The sequence below is a fragment of the Neocloeon triangulifer genome, unplaced genomic scaffold, assembly GCF_031216515.1.
Source record: "Neocloeon triangulifer isolate White Clay Creek 2 clone unplaced genomic scaffold, ASM3121651v1 ptg000012l, whole genome shotgun sequence".
In the NCBI taxonomy this organism is placed as follows: Eukaryota; Metazoa; Arthropoda; class Insecta; order Ephemeroptera; family Baetidae; genus Neocloeon; species Neocloeon triangulifer.
In genome coordinates this window covers 10270685-10286882 of record NW_026775554.1, presented here as the reverse complement: position 1 = coordinate 10286882, position 16198 = coordinate 10270685, and the positions used below count along the sequence as shown (strand labels likewise).

At 37.3% G+C, this 16198-nt stretch overlaps 3 protein-coding genes across 3 annotated transcripts; 2 read left to right on the top strand and 1 right to left on the bottom strand.

Annotated features, from left to right (window-relative positions):
• The first annotated feature begins 179 nt into the window (after positions 1-179).
• On the top strand, positions 180-8380 carry LOC132196280 (uncharacterized). Its single transcript, XM_059618818.1, has 30 exons — positions 180-433; positions 487-684; positions 740-928; positions 997-1066; positions 1122-1248; positions 1311-1496; positions 1555-1801; positions 1858-2037; positions 2102-2202; positions 2262-2356; positions 2795-3042; positions 3259-3462; positions 3514-3708; positions 3765-3834; positions 3900-4026; positions 4087-4269; positions 4326-4566; positions 4617-4796; positions 4851-4951; positions 5006-5080; positions 5783-5984; positions 6069-6269; positions 6318-6512; positions 6571-6640; positions 6757-6883; positions 6931-7110; positions 7164-7404; positions 7467-7646; positions 7705-7805; positions 7900-8380. The coding sequence occupies exons 1-30, from the start codon at positions 244-246 to the stop codon at positions 7987-7989; spliced, it is 4794 nt and encodes a 1597-aa protein (XP_059474801.1). The 5' UTR covers positions 180-243; the 3' UTR covers positions 7990-8380.
• LOC132198474 (retinol dehydrogenase 12-like) lies at positions 8363-10111 on the bottom strand. Its single transcript, XM_059622554.1, has 6 exons — positions 9782-10111; positions 9588-9706; positions 9343-9498; positions 9181-9285; positions 8740-9127; positions 8363-8678 (listed from the first exon to the last, which is right to left on the bottom strand). Exons 1-6 carry the CDS (start codon positions 9886-9888, stop codon positions 8543-8545), a joined length of 1011 nt encoding a protein of 336 aa, XP_059478537.1. The 5' UTR covers positions 9889-10111; the 3' UTR covers positions 8363-8542.
• Positions 10112-10852: 741 nt separating this feature from the next.
• LOC132198470 (lymphocyte-specific helicase-like) lies at positions 10853-16093 on the top strand. Its single transcript, XM_059622551.1, has 15 exons — positions 10853-10880; positions 11487-11569; positions 11700-11876; positions 12074-12202; positions 12274-12444; positions 12509-12694; positions 12755-12937; positions 13003-13235; positions 13326-13569; positions 13624-13785; positions 13845-13954; positions 14023-14305; positions 14536-14772; positions 14847-15123; positions 15663-16093. Exons 1-15 carry the CDS (start codon positions 10859-10861, stop codon positions 15803-15805), a joined length of 2640 nt encoding a protein of 879 aa, XP_059478534.1. The 5' UTR covers positions 10853-10858; the 3' UTR covers positions 15806-16093.
• Positions 16094-16198: the final 105 nt, after the last annotated feature.

Genomic DNA, 16198 nt, shown 5'->3' with positions numbered 1-16198 from the left:
GGATTGCTTGAAAAATAATTTATTTTAGTGGAGTTGTCAATATTATATTTTATTTTCACTCCAAGGAATATTTTTTTTATTATCACGCACGCATTATATAGCAACAACGCCAACAACAGGGAGGCATATCACAAATCTTATCAAATCGCATTCGCTGACCTCTGATCATATTTTTTTTTGTACAGTGATCAGCAAGCACCAGTAAGCGAATTTCTTTCCCAACGACTGTTTGCTGCTTTAAAAATGGAATTCTCTGCTACCGATTTAGTTTTAATTTTCCGTACATTGGTATTTTTGCTGATCCCTGTACTATTTGTGCTCTACAATACTCACAAGGATCCGCGAATTTGGAAGATGCTGAATTATTTTCAGGGACCAGCGACCTACCCTATCCTTGGCAACGCTTACAAGTTATTTGGATTGAGCCCTGTTGGTAAAAAATTAATTTTGATTGAAAATTTAATTTCTATTGTTCGATTGAGGCAGAAATTTTCCAAAGGATTTGTGAGGACACACGGGAGTATGGAAGATTATTCCGCGTTTGGATTTTGAGCACGCCGCAAGTGGTAATTGCCTCTGCAAAATACGCAGAGAAAATCCTGCAGGGGATGCAGCATCACGTCAAAAGCAATAACTACAAAATACTCGACAGTTGGATGGGACAGGGTCTGCTGACTGCAAAAGGTGTTCCCAATTCTAATTAAGTAATACTTTCTTAATAAATTATTACTTTTTGTAGATAATATGTGGAAAGTGCACAGAAAAATTTTGACTCCAGCTTTTCATTTCAACATTTTGCACGAATTTTTGCCGATTTTCAACAAAAACTCAAAAGTGCTGGCAGAAAAATTAGCCAAATTTTCTGACACTGGAGAGGACTTTGATATATTCGACCACGTTTCACTTTGCGCCCTCGACATCATATGTGGTGAGTTTTAGAAGAGTGCGAAATCAGTTACTTACTAGACATTATGCAAAATATTTTTTAACTCTCAGAAAGCTCAATGGGCACTTCAATCAATGCGCAAACACTGAGTGACTCACCGTACGTCAAAGCAATCAAAGAGTACGTGTATGTCGCAATGGAGACTGTTGCTTAATTTTTTGTTTAATTTTATCAGACTGAATACTCTACTGGTGAAAAGATATTTCACTCCTCATTACCGAATCAACTGGATATATGAAATGTCCAGCCTAAAAAGGGAAACGGAGCGATTTGTAAAAATTGCAAACGATTTCACAGACAAAGTTTGTTTCAATTTTAATCTCTTTCACACGACTTTCACATAGGAATTTAAATTAAATCAAAGGTCATCAAAGACAGACGACAGTACCTGCTCAAATTCAAGAAGAATGGGGTTGAAAATAAAAATGAAGAAGAAGGTAAGAGAAAAACCATGGCATTCTTGGACTTGCTTTTGGCAGCACAGGAAGACGGCGAGCAATTCATGACTGACAAAGACATCAGAGACCAAGTCAGCACTTTCATGTTTGAGGTTAATTAGCTTTTGACAGCGTCCTCATTTTAAAAAATTGATAAAAAAAAAAACCCAGGGTCATGACACTGTGACCACGGCTAGCTGCTGGACTCTTTTCATTTTGGGCACTCACCCTGAAATTCAAGAAAGGGTGGTCGAGGAATTGCGTCATGTTTTTGGTGATTCGGGCAGAGCGCCAACAATGAGCGACCTGGCCGAGCTCAAGTACCTTGAGAGGTGCCTAAAAGAAACCTTGCGGTTGTACCCTAGCGTGCCCTTCATTGAACGACAGCTGAGGGAAGACCAACCTTTCGATAGTGACAGTTAATTGAACAATTTTATTTGAGTATTTGAAATAAATTTGAAATGATTTTTTTAGATGGAATTATTGCGCCGGCAGGAGTAACAACTTCTTTCAATATTTTTATGCTTCACCGAGACCCTGAACACTTTCCTGACCCTGAAAAGTTTGACCCTGACCGTTTTTTGCCTGAGATTTCGCAAAAGCGTCACCCTTATGCCTATTTGCCTTTCAGCGCAGGCCCTCGTAACTGCATTGGTTTGCTATTTAACAAAATATTTTCAATGGCCCATTTTCATTTTTCTCCCATTATTATAATTAGGACAAAAGTTTGCGATGATGGAAGAGAAAATAGTGGTGTCTTCAGTGTTACGACGATTCATTGTAGAGGCGGCCCACAAACCTGAGGAGGCCCAATTAAAGGTATTTTTGTGTGAAATGTTTAATTTTATCTTGCATTAAATTATACTCCTCAAAATCAGGTTGGCCTTGTTCTAAAACCGGAGAATGGACTGAGGATAAGACTACGCAAAAGAGCGGCACAAGATGCAAAGCTTCGTATATCAGTTAATTTATAGCATATAGCAAAGGCTTAATCTTTTATTATCTTACCCCAAAATCTATGAGCAATGCAATAAGTAAAACGAACGATGGTGAAGTTATAAAATCGAATCGTTTCTGTAAAAAGAAGAGTTGTTTTATTGTTGCTCATTGATAAAGTTCTGCTTTTGCATTTTTACTACTACTGGAAAAAAATATTAAAATTTCTTGCTACTGCGACATAAAAATATTAAAAAGCAAAATATGATTTTTGCAATGGACCAGCATGGGACTTTTAGGCTGGTTGTTTACAAAAAGATGTGGATTAAAAGCGTTATTTTTATCTACGGCCTTCACCTTTGAGCCCTGGCTGCTTGGATCTTGTCGTTGTGGCGCAATATGTTTGAGCATGTGAATGGACTGCCAATGCTATAATAGAAATGATAAGGATTTAAGAGATATAAAATTTAAGCAGTCTGGTCAAAAGTTATAGATTGATTGAGGAGTTTGCTAAGTGGTTTCACGCTGCCAACATGGACGGAACAGTTGCCTGGCTAGTCCCGATTTTCAGAAATGTCCTTTTCTTCGTCGTGCCGCTGGTATATCTGTCAATCCAATGTGCAAAGAAGTTCAAGTTCATTTCAGCGGTTGAGAAAATACCGGGGCCAAGGGCATGGCCCTTGATAGGAAATGCTCCGATTATGATGAGACTCAACTTGACAGGTTGGATAATCAACTAAATATTTTTTCTTATTCTTTCAAGCTCGATTGATTAAAACACTAATTTTCAAAGCGAATTTGATGCATGATATTGATTTTATCAATGGGAGTCTATTTTTTCTGGAAAAAATTTGTTTCAATTATTTCATTTTTCCCCCAAATAACTTATAAATAATAACAAATATGTTGATAATTTAGCTTAAAATTGATTTTTTTCAGAGATGTTTGATTATGTTACTCGCGCAGTTTTTAAAGATTTTGGTCCTCGCATTCGGTTTTGGCTTGTTGATAAGCCTCATGTCGTGATTACAAAAGCGGCAGATTGTGAGAAAATTATGCAGGGAATGCAGCATCACATGAAAAGTCAAAACTACCACCTTATGTTTGATGCTTGGATGGGAGAAGGTCTCTTAACTTCAAATGGTCGGAAAAAAATTAGGAAATTTTAAAAATAATCCCAATATTGTGCATTAGATGATAAATGGAGACTGCAAAGGAAAATCTTGACGCCGGCTTTTCATTTCAACATATTGCACGAATTTCTACCAATTTTGAGTAAAAACAGCAAAATTCTAATCCAGCGGCTTGGTGAAATGCCCGAGGCAAAGTACGGAAAAGATTTCAATATCTTTGAAAGCGTGTCGCTATGTGCATTGGACATAATTTGTGGTAAGTTTTAAATTATTGGTGTTATCAATCAAGATTGTGCTAACAGATATCTGCAGAAAGTTCGATGGGCACCGCAATCAATGCACAACAAAGCTCTCAATCACCTTACGTGCAAGCAGTTAATAGGTGACTGTGCGACAACTGCGACAACATAATTATATAATTCTTTGTTTCATTCTTCGTTTACGTAGGCTAAACCATCTTCTAGCAAAAAAATATTTCACACCCATTCAAAGGTTCAAGCTGTACTACAACTTTTCAACGGCCAAGAAAGAATTGGAAGAGCAGCTGAAAATTTCCAACGAATTCACTGACAAAGTTGGAAATAATATTTTATTAAAAAGAAATTCGAGAAATTATAGTAAAAATATTTAATAGGTCATAAATGAAAGGAGACAGTATCTGAAATCGCTCGACGAGAAAGGCGAGGGCAAAAATGGGACGGTGGAAAAAAGAAAACACCTGGCTTTTCTTGACATGCTCTTGCGAGCCCAGCAGAAAGGCGAAAAGTACATGACCGACAAAGACCTGAGGGACCAAGTTAGCACTTTCATGTTCGAAGTTGGTTCATCAAAATCTAACATTTTTCCTAGAATTAATCAGTAAAATAAATTCAGGGTCACGACACAGTCACTACTGGCACCTGTTGGGCCCTTTTCATGATGGGTACCCACCCTGAGATCCAAGAGCAGGTGGTCGAGGAGCTGGACCAAGTTTTCGGCGACTCAGGACGCGAACCGACCATGAGCGACTTGGCCGAGTTAAAGCTGCTCGAAAGGTGCATCAAGGAATCCCTGAGGCTCTACCCGAGTGTGCCCTTTTATGAACGACACATCCGTGAAGACGCGATAATGGATGGTTAGAAATAAAAATTTTAGTGCTATAAAAAAATTAAGATTTTTTTCCAGATGGAACTGTCATTCCTGCTGGTTGCAGTGTCGGTTTCTCCGTCTACCGCATTCATAGAGACCCTGAGCAGTTCCCAGACCCTGAAACTTTCAACCCTGACAGATTCCTGCCAGAAAACTCCTTGGGGCGCCACCCCTATGCCTACCTCCCGTTCAGTGCTGGACCGAGAAACTGTATAGGTGCATATTATTTTGATCGCAAAATAATTTAAAATTAATGGTTATTTTTTTAAGGACAAAAATTTGCTTTGATGGAGGAAAAGGTAGTGATTTCGACTGTTTTACGTAAATTCAGGGTTGAGGCTGCTCACAAACCTGAAGATGCAGAGCTGCAGGTACCCTAATACCTTATACATTGAGATATGCAAACTTTATTCTGATTTTTTTAGATGGCTCTGGTTCTGAGACCCAAAAATGGACTAAGAATAAGGATTTTTGAAAGGTCGTCACACCCTAAACTGGCAGTTAGAGAGTAAATTTATACACAAGCAAAATTGCTCAAAATGTAAAATGATAAAGAAAAACAGCAAGTGAAAAAAGGCAGAAGTTATATTTTTTACGCTACTTTTTTGTCACGTTGCTGAGGTGTTTATCTCTTATTTGAAAGTTTTAAATAATTTTTAATCAATAAAAAACTACTCTCAACTCAATGTTATCCATTTTATGAGTGCTTTTTAAAGAGCTTTTAAAGAGTTTTGACAAGATCGAACAACATTGACGCACCCCCGTATTGCAACGTGCTTGACTTCAATGTTGAGCATGTTGCCTATATGTGACCACTGTTGTTAACAAATAGGGCACGTCGCTCAATAATTTAAAAAATAGAAAAAAATACAAGGCTCTATTAGAATAGAATGATAAAACAATAGTTTGTAAACAACCAATTAGTAGAAATTTGACTTTTAGACTGATACTGTTTTATAACTTTGAAAAATACTTTAATTAAATTGATTGATTGATTCAAGATATAATCCCTGATGTATTTATGTCTCTTACGGAACGAACAAGCGTGTTTGAACCCTATCAATACAAAAAGGGTGCAGAGAAAACATTGCTATGAGATAAGAACTTTTCATAATATTTTTTAGTCTTATCGAACGCCGTTTCAGCGTATAAAAACCGCAAACTCTGATCACTGTAAGTAAAACTTTGATAGGTCTTGAGAGGGCAAAATGGAATTGACGTCTGCAGCGTCCTGGTTGTGGCCCCTGATCAGAAATGTTCTGCTCTTCGTCGTACCTGCCGCCTACTTGTGGCGCAAATCCGTCAAAAGGCTGAAGTTTAGCGCCATCGTGGACAAAATTCCTGGCCCAAGAGCATGGCCTTTCATAGGAAATGCGCCCCTAATGCTTGGTCACGACTTAACAGGTTTGAGTAATAAATTACGTTGTTATGAATTTTACTGCTTTTAATTTACTTTATTTTCTTAATTCCAATTGAATTTTTTCAAAGAATTTTTCCAATATGTGTGTACAAATGTGGTGGAGGAGTATGGACGGTTGGTACGTTTTTGGGTCGTCAACAAGCCACAAGTAATTATCACCAAGGCGAGCGATGCAGAGAAAATTCTGCAGGGAATGCAGCATCACGTTAAAAGTGAAAACTATCGCATTTTACACGGTTGGATGGGCGATGGACTACTAACTTCAAAAGGTTGTAGACATAATTTGGAAATTATAGAGTTTAATTTTGGTGATTTAGATGAAAAGTGGCGGGCGCACAGGAAAATTTTGACACCAGCATTCCACTTCAACATTCTGCATGAGTTTCTTCCGATTTTAAACAAAAACAGCAAAATTATGGTTGAAAAACTGAGCCAAAGTTCTGAATTTAAAACGGGAAAAGATTTTAACATTTTTGACAGCGTCTCTCTTTGCGCTCTGGACATTATTTGCGGTATGTGCATTGACCGTTGCACTTTTCTGATATTATCAGATCAGCACCTTTTTTTCAGAAAGTTCAATGGGTACAGTGATAAATGCACAGAGTCACTCCAATTCACCTTACGTTCAAGCGGTAAACAGGCAAGTCATAATATTTTGAATTTTTATCTCCATTGTACGTTGATTTAAATCATGCCTTTTGAGATTAAGTAATTATGCTCGAAGGACTAAATTAATATTTCTTTTTTTTACAAAAGGCTCAACACGCTATTAACCGCTCGTTATTTTTCGCCCTTTTTGCGGTTTGACTGGATATTCAAGTTTTCCAGCATGAAAAGAGATATCGATCAGCAATTGAAAATATCTGATGATTTTACAGACAGGGTAGGATTTTTTGAATATTTGTATTCTAAGCAATGATGAAAAAATAGGTTATTCTTGAGAGAAAGAAGTACCTTAATTCGCTCAAAAGTGACGATGCTAGAATCGAAAAGGGGGACAAGAAGAAAAATCTTGCTTTTCTTGACATGTTGCTGAAGGCACAGGACGAAGGTGGACAATTCTTGACTCACAAAGACTTGCAAGACCAAGTCAGCACATTCATGTTCGAGGTTTTCAGAAAATAAATAAGTGATGACAAAATAAAGGAAAACTAAAAATGCAGGGTCACGACACGGTGACAACTGCCACCTCCTGGGCCTTATTCATGATGGGCACACACCCTGATATCCAGGAAAAAGTGATCGAAGAGTTGGACCGTGTTTTCGGTGTCTCAGGGCGGGCACCGACGATGAACGACCTGACAGAGCTGAAGCTGCTCGAAAGGTGCATCAAAGAGTCCCTCAGACTTTACCCAAGCGTGCCCTTTTTTGAAAGGTGCATCCGCGAAGATGCAATCCTCCATGGTATCGGAACTTTTCAAAAAAATTTCTGATTCAAAATTTTGTATATGTTCTAATAATTGCAGATGGAACAATAATTCCTGCCGGGTGCGACGTCTCTTTCATTGCATATAGGATTCATCGAGACCCGGAGTACTTCCCTGACCCGGAAAAGTTTGACCCTGATAGATTTTTGCCTGAAAACTCCCAAGGCAGACATCCATACGCCTATCTACCATTCAGTGCAGGCCCACGGAACTGCATTGGTATGAAGACGAAAAAATGATTTCGTAATTTTTAATTGTTTACGGATATTATTTAAAGGGCAAAAATTTGCTCTGATGGAAGAAAAGGTTGTGATTTCAACTGTTCTCCGCAAATTCAGGGTTGAAGCTGCTCACTCGCCAGAAGAAGCAGAACTTCAGGTATTTAAGTTTTGACAATTGTGCCCGATTTAATAGATAATTTAAGTATGATTTATATGATAATGCTGATTAACATTTTTCTAACTCCAAACAGGTCTCAATAGTTCTCAAACCAAAGAACGGGTTACGCGTGAGATTACTTGAGAGGTCATCCCATCCCAATCTTCATGTGCAGAAAAGCTGATTAATTGATTTCGCACAGCTTATTTTTAAATAAAAAAGGGCATTCCAAATTGCAGATATTCTGCATCTATAAGTGACCGAGTGAATAATTAAAGCTCCTAGTTAGTACTTTCCCGACTTGGATAGCACACTTGGTTTACACACATTAAAAGTAACGGAAGGCGCTCTCGCCACCCTTAAATGACTATTGAATGTTTGCTTTAAAATGAATTGGTCTCATAAAAACTATTTTAGATATATTGAATTTGCCATGTATTGCGTATTATTATTGTTTTAATTTAGTATTAGGGTCTTAAATTTAGTAAACTAAGTAAATTTTAATGAAAGATTGTATTTTCTTATAAATTGGGATTCATTTTAAGTAATAAAATTGATTATGTGAAATAGTTAAATTACTTTGATTATTTTTTTTCTAAACGTAAGAAACAAACACGATTCAATATTAATATACAAAAAGAGAAGTCTTTCAAATCACAGACAGAATAATATATCTTACTGCGTAATAAATATGCAGAGAGCACCCTAAGTTATAGAAAATTTTGATCATCTAACCTTTAAACAGAAGAATATTCATTTGTCTGCAAAACATATTCCTCCGTCATCTTTGTCCACTGCAAACTGCGATGCCAAAGAGCATCAGCATTGGTATCGTTCATGCAAAAATCACTTGGCCACTCTTCTTTACAATCTCTGAATTTAAGAAAAATATCGTTAGTTAAGCAATATTAGTGTCTGCTAGTGGTCGACTTACCTGATATAACATCCATTAGCAGGCTGAGGACAAATAATTGCATGGAGAACACTCTGCGCCCCCTGGACAGGTCTTTTGACAGTCAGAAATCTGATGGGCCACAACAAAATCTTGAGCAGAGGGTTACTCAGCAAAGGGAAGTTCCGAAAAATCTTCGTCTCCACATTTCCAGGATCAACATTGACTGCGGACACACCATCAACGGTTGACGCCAGTTTGAGCGTCAAGAGATTCAAGCAGGCTTTCGAGTGGCCATAAACTTCAAACAGACCAGCCTGCTTGGGGATGTCTAAACTTGAGCAAAGTTTGTGGGCCTCAGAAGAGACATTTACAATTCGCCCGTTCTTGGCCATACTCGGTAGCATTTTCAGCGTCAAAAGAAACGGTCCTAAAAATATAGATTATTAAACAGATAATTTACATGGTTATAATGAAAAATACCCAAGTAATTTGTTTGGAAAGTGACATCAAACCCATCAGCAGTTGTTTGCAGAGGAAGGTAAAAAACCGCAGCATTATTTACAAGCGAGTAAATATCAAATTCACCTGGAACATTTTAATTAAAAATTGAGTTCCCCAGCTAAATTAATTTTGATATTTTACATTCTGAAAGAAGGCCGCAGAACTCGTTGATGCTCTTGAAATTTGTGAGGTCGAGAGGCAGAGCATAAACCCCTTCGTTATGAGTTTCTTTGGTTATTTCGTCAACCACAGCCCATGCAGCTTTCATGTCTCGACAGGCCAAAATTACTTGGGCGCCTAAAAAATAATTCAAATGAATGAGCATAAATAAAATTTGAGCTATTATTGAAAACAGCCCAATATTATAAGATGGTGAAAATATAAACCTCTTTTAGCTACTTCCAGAGCTAAAGCTTTCCCGATTCCACTTGTAGCACCTGTGATAACAACAGCTTTGCAGTCCAATCTTTGGTTGCACCGGCAATTCATGCCTCCAAAGTAACGCCTATGAATGAAATCATCAATTATTTTGTCATAAAAAAAGCAATATAAAGTAATTTTTTGTGATCATTAAACATACTTAAGTGAAAAAGCAGCTGCTGCGGCAAGTGTGAACAAACTGGACCAAAATAATTTTGACATATTTTTCTCCGTGTCCGACAAAAAAGATATTTGACGCATACGCATGTGGAATAAATTAATTATTGTGTTTACAGTTCAACTTAACAACATTATGCGCAGCTAAAAATATACAAAAAAAGTGCTGATTGGGTCAGTGTACAGTGTACATATTTAACTAGAGTGCATAAACAAATTCTAAACAAAGAGAACAATGAGAAGCGCAGGCAGAAAAACTTGAGAAAAACAAAACAACAAAGTAACTTTACTGGCGAGTTCCTCCTTGGGCGAGTTCGGCGAGTTCAGTGCAACTTTTAACACATGCACCACCTATTAGTGGCTAATCCAACTAAAAACCAATATTCATTGGTTGAAAGCAAAGTAAAGAGTGACAGGCAGCGACACGTGTGAAAAATCACAAATCAAACAGCCTTTAGACTGCTTAGACATTTTATGAAGAGGACAGAAGAGGATCCTTGCGGCTTGCACTTGCAATTCCTTTCCTTGCGCCGCTCGCGCGATTATAGAACTTCTTGCAGATTATAGATGTGATGATCAGAGTAAGTAGACATGCATAACATGTATTTTTTGTATATTTTATGTGTATGCGAATACGTAACGCACATTTTGTGTTTTGTGATAGATATAAAAATGTAAAAGCCGCCATTTAGTATTATTTTATGCCATGAAATAATTTGAGGAATTCGCGCAGCATTTTACTGCGTCGGCCAAAACGGGTGCGATTTTTTGCTTGTCTGTGCCTGTTTGTGTTTGAGTTTGTCACGAGGCCGTGCGCAAATGCGCAGGCAGGAATTCCAATCCTCCATCCAAAGTCATACATTTTTTTCCATCTCCACTTCATTTCATTGCATTATTTGCAATCTTGTTCTGATTTTACTGTACCAGACCAGAGCGACGCCACCCGATCGAGTGATTATTACTCAACACGTAAGCTACGCAAAAAGGCTCAAAATTCTTTTTCTTTCAAGGCAGTAGATTAATAGATTTTGCTGGAAACATACAGAAAATACGTGTTTGTATGCATAAAATGTACACGATAGGTATGGGGCTAGTTTAATGTAGATGTAATTGGATGTAATCATGTGCAATTGTGCACATATTATGCGTATTATGATTTTTAGTAATAATGTACTGAAAATTTCGGAAATAATATAAAACTATTTTTATGCGAGCGTTTATGCGCTTATTAATCGATTGCGGGTTTTTGCCTTTTTCCAGTCCTTTCCTCCTTCCTTTTTTTCTCTGTACCCCTGTACCCTGCTGATAAAATTGCGAAATGATGCTTTATACGGCTTTATAGTTTTCCCCGTTTTCATATTACCTTTAATTAATTAAAATTATTATTTTTCATTTATAGCGCCCAAGACCTCATGGAGTTTAATGTATATGTATAATTCTCATTTTTCACTGCAGGCAAAACAATCAAACAATTTTGATTATATAGATTACGTAATTTACCTTCCTTTTTTCCAAATTTTGTGTCAAAATCAACAATTTAAAATTTCATTGATGCATGATGCATCTTAAAAAGGTTAAAAATATTAGCTGCATTATATAATCGATATAATCACATAAATTATTTAAATAATAATGTTACATAAATATTGTAAATGAAGAAGCATTTCTGAGAATTTCCTCATCTGCAGGTTACGCTGAAATTAAGCTGAGCAAAAAAATGATCTCAACAAAGCAACAACCACTATCACCTGCCAAGGCTGTGAATATGGAGGTATATAATTATTTTTATTATATTAAATTACTGGTTTTTTTGTCGCACTCTTCTGATGAATCTTTTAAGGAATTTTTAATATGCCTTAAAAAACTACTTATCATTTTTTTTTTGCATAATGTCCATTCAGGTTGGATCAGTTCAAAATGTTGTCAGAAAGCTTCAGTTTACTGAAGAAGCCAGCATGACTGGGGGACTGAAAGAGAAATTGCCAGCGGCTTATTCTGTCCCTAAAAATAAGGAGAACCTCCTCCCAAACTCTCCTGCCAAGTCGAAGCCTCAGCTCATGTTTCATGATGATGCTCAGGTATGCATATAATTTAAGGCTTATCCACAATGGGGCTATTTGTACTCGGTAGCTGGCGGTAGCTGGCTGCAATGCTTCTCTCAAAGGACCCGCTTCCGCCAGCTAGCACTTATTTAGTGTTATTGCTGGACCAACCTAGAGTATTTATTCTCAACCATATATTATGCTCTTAAAAATTTAAAACATGTGATTTTTAGTTGAGCAATGATAAGGAAAAAACAGACAAAGTGAAGCTGACAGCAGAAGAAGAGTTGCAGTTGCGCAAATTGCAAGAAGAGGAACTGGAGAGGCAGAGAAAGCACGAAGAGAAACTTAGAAAAGCCAAGGTAAAGTTCAAGTAAAATTAATTATTAAAACTAAATAAAAAACTTTCATTTTGAAAATTATAATATCCAAGGAAAAACAGGAGAAAGAAGAAACTGATCTTAGGCTGAAAAGACTGGCCAAGTTGCTCAAAGAGAGCGAGTTCTTTTCTAGCAGCATTGCAAAAAAGATCGAAGAGCAACAGAAACCAATCCCAAAAAGACAAGGAAGGAAGAGCAAGACAGAGCAATTGCTGAAGGATAAGGTAGTATAAAATGAAAATAATAATAATAAAAGTTGGAATAAAAACTAATCTGTAATTTTTAAAGGCCTTACTTGATGCCAGAGATGCTGGTGGAGAAGCTTCCCCTGAGGAGAAAGAAGGAAAAGACAAGTCAGAATCTATTGGTACCAAGCTAACTTCGATGGGCATTGAGGTCTCCATAAAGCAGCCATATTTGCTGGAAGGTGGTTGTATGAGAGATTACCAGATCAAGGGATTCGAGTGGATGAAGGTTATTTTAATAAAAATTTTGTTTTGAGCGGTTTTGAGTATCCATTTTTACTAATTTAAGGTTCTGGCTGATAATGGAGTGGGTGGAATTTTGGCTGATGAAATGGGTCTGGGCAAAACTATTCAAACCATTGCCCTAATTTGCTCCATGATTGAGAAAAAGGCCAAAGGACCGTTCCTTGTTATTGCTCCGCTTTCAACTCTGGCCAACTGGATCAGCGAGTTCAGCAATTTTGCTCCAAGAGTAAGTTTTTTTATTTCTAATAAACTAAATTTGTGCTTACACAAATATCTATCTATATTTAACAGGTGCCAGTGGTGATGTTCCATGGCAATCTCAAAGAGAGAACCGACATGGTTAAAGAGCTTACCAAAATCCACACTGTCAAGTGTGACAGTTTTGTGACCAAAACTCTGCCAGTGGTTGTTACTTCATATGAAATTGCTTGGATGGACAAATCTTTACAGAAAATCAAGAACTGGGACATAGTGGTTTTAGACGAAGGGCATAGAATCAAAAATATGGAGTGCAGAACTGGCAGGTAAATGATTTTTATTCAATCATTAGTCAAACTTTATGTGTGCATTAAATTGCTAAAAATGTGTCATATCATATATCTTTTAATTAATAGAGAAGTAAGGAACATTAGAAGCAAATGCCGTTTGCTGCTTACTGGCACACCTCTGCAAAACAACTTGAAGGAGCTCTGGAGCCTGTTAAACTATCTTGTTCCTGATGTATTTGCTGACCTCTCTGCATTTGAGGATTGGTTCAAAGTGAGAGACTTGTGTGAGGAGTATGGTGACAAAACCGAGGCCAACAATAGAATTGTTGAAATGGAAAAGAACAATCAAGTCATTGCCAAACTCCACAAAGTATTTTTCAAATTCAAATATTTTAGTCAATTTATTTTATATATGAATTTACAGATCCTGAAGCCTTTCATGCTTCGTAGAACAAAAGCTGATGTGGAGCTGGGACTGCCACCAAAGAGAGAGATCTTGGTTTTCACCCCTATGACTGCCATGCAGAAAGAACTCTACGAGCTCATTCTACACAAGAAAATTCATGCTCACCTGCTCGAGGAAAAGGTTAATTGTTATAAATATATAATTTATGATTCAATTTACTCACATACAACTTAATTTAGAGAAACAAAGTAACAATTGACTTGAATGACGACCTTCCTATTGCCTGTAGACTCCGAGACAGACAGCTGACGAAGGGCTATAATTTTGACAAAATGTCCTTTGAAGAATTGTTAGTTTTTATTTATTTTTTATCTTCAATTATCTTGATAAAATGCTTTGATTCACATACATTTTTAGTGAAGTTATGTATAATGCCAACTTAAAAAGCCATGAAGTGGAATCAAAATCAACTATGTCTTCCTTCATGGTGAACTGTATCAAGTTAGGCAAAATTACAAGCATTAACCCTAGTGCTGCCAAAGTTGATTTGAGGAAAGTTGTCAACCACCCTTACCTCATTCAAATGCCACTCATTCCTGGTACGAAGGAGCCACTGATTGACGAAGACTTGATTCAAAGTGCCGGCAAAATGCTAGTTCTCGATGCAATGCTGGCCAAATTGAAGGAAAGGGGTCACAAGGTATTTAATTTAATTTTGACCTGATTGAAAACTGTAATTAAATTTTTTTTGCTTTGAAAATTGATGTTTTTTTCCGACAAGTTAAACGTTTCATTATTCATTTGAGCAGCGCACAAACCAATTAACTGCACAAAAATATCTCCAAGTCTATGTTCATGTGTTGCCCGCAGAACACGTCAAGTGTCATACATATACTGCTAAATGAATAATGTCCGAATATATTTCTCTAGGTCTTGATCTTCTCCCAGTGGACCTCTGTCCTAGACTGCATTGAAGATTTTATGTTGATGAAGCATCACACTTACTGTCGTCTGGATGGAACAACTGCTGTTTCTGATCGTGTGGAAAGAATTGCTAAATTCAACACTGACCCCAGCATTTTTGCCTTTCTCCTCACCACAAGGGCTGGAGGACTCGGCATCAATCTCACTTCTGCAGACACTGTCATCATTTATGATAGCGATTGGGTATGCCGCACATGCTTCATTTCTCTTCTCAGATTTATAATTGATTCTAATTGTTTAAATATTTTATTTCTCAGAACCCTCAATGCGACATTCAAGCCCAAGATCGCTGCCATCGCATTGGGCAGACCAAACCAGTTGTGGTGTACAGATTGACTGCTGATGGCACTATTGATCGGCGTATGCTTGAGCGAGCCACTGGAAAACGTCGTCTGGAGAAAATCATCATGCAGAAGGGCCAATTCACAGGAAAAGGGAAGAGTTTTGATCTGAAAGGCGAGTTTTCTCCAGAGGAGTTGCTCAAACTACTTAACTCACAAGATTTCAGCAGCAAAGTTCAGTCAAATGGATATGGTAATTATAAGCTATATTTATGAATCTCCATTCAACACAAAATCTTTTGCATCACTCAATACGTAACACTGAAAATACATATTGTGAAGAATGCTGGCTGGAGGGATAAATGGAGAAATGGCTTTTTGCTAGCAAACACCGGCCGCTAGAGTCATTGGTCAGGGGGACTACGTGTTAAGTTTTTGCCACGGATACGCCTTCCACAGCGGTGGAAACTGTGCCGCAGTACAGTCCCGTAAGGCGGGTGGCGTGTCATTGCACGGTTTGACAACGCGGTAAGAGAAATCGCCTCGCGTCCAAATTTTGCTTTTGCGGGCGGCTGTAGAACCCGTAGTTATGCGCGCTCTTGCTTCAAAGTCTGTCACGCCGTGGTCACTTTGAAAAATAAATAAAAAGTCGGTGTACACAAAAGCTGTATTTTGACGGGCATAATATGACCTTCTTGCTCCTTTACTGGCAGAAATGAAATTATTTTTAATAAATCTTAATTCTGTATTGCTATATTTATTTTTATATTAATGTAAAAATTTCAATTTCAGTGTTTACGGATGAGGAGTTGGATAAGCTGCTTGACAGGAGTGATATGATGGGCCAGAGCATGCCTGTGTCTCCTGTCAAGAAAAAATCAAAGATGTTTTCCCCTGATGCTGAGAAAAAGGAAATTTTCAAAATGGTCGAGTAATTTTTACTCCTCTGCTGAGTAACCCTTTACATGGTGTCCACTGTCCCTATTCTTTTTCAATTCACACAAAATTTTCTGTGCTTTTGGTAAAAATTTTATTTAAAAAAAATAAGAATGTAATAAAAGGATTTCTGTACTGGAAGTTGTAAAGGGTATGAAATAAGAATTACTCACTATTTCTGTTCTAAATAAAAAGCTTCAAGTAATTGTTGTGCTGCCTCTCTATTGATGATGAATGCATTTCAAACTTAATTAATATGATCATCATAAAATAAAATGATAAGCATAACTTTTTATTGTTTAATTCACGTTTCATACTGAAAAGATAAAAAAAAAAGATTTGAGGACGAGCAGAAAGGGTAACAAATATCCAGGTTGGCTAATAATGCCCAG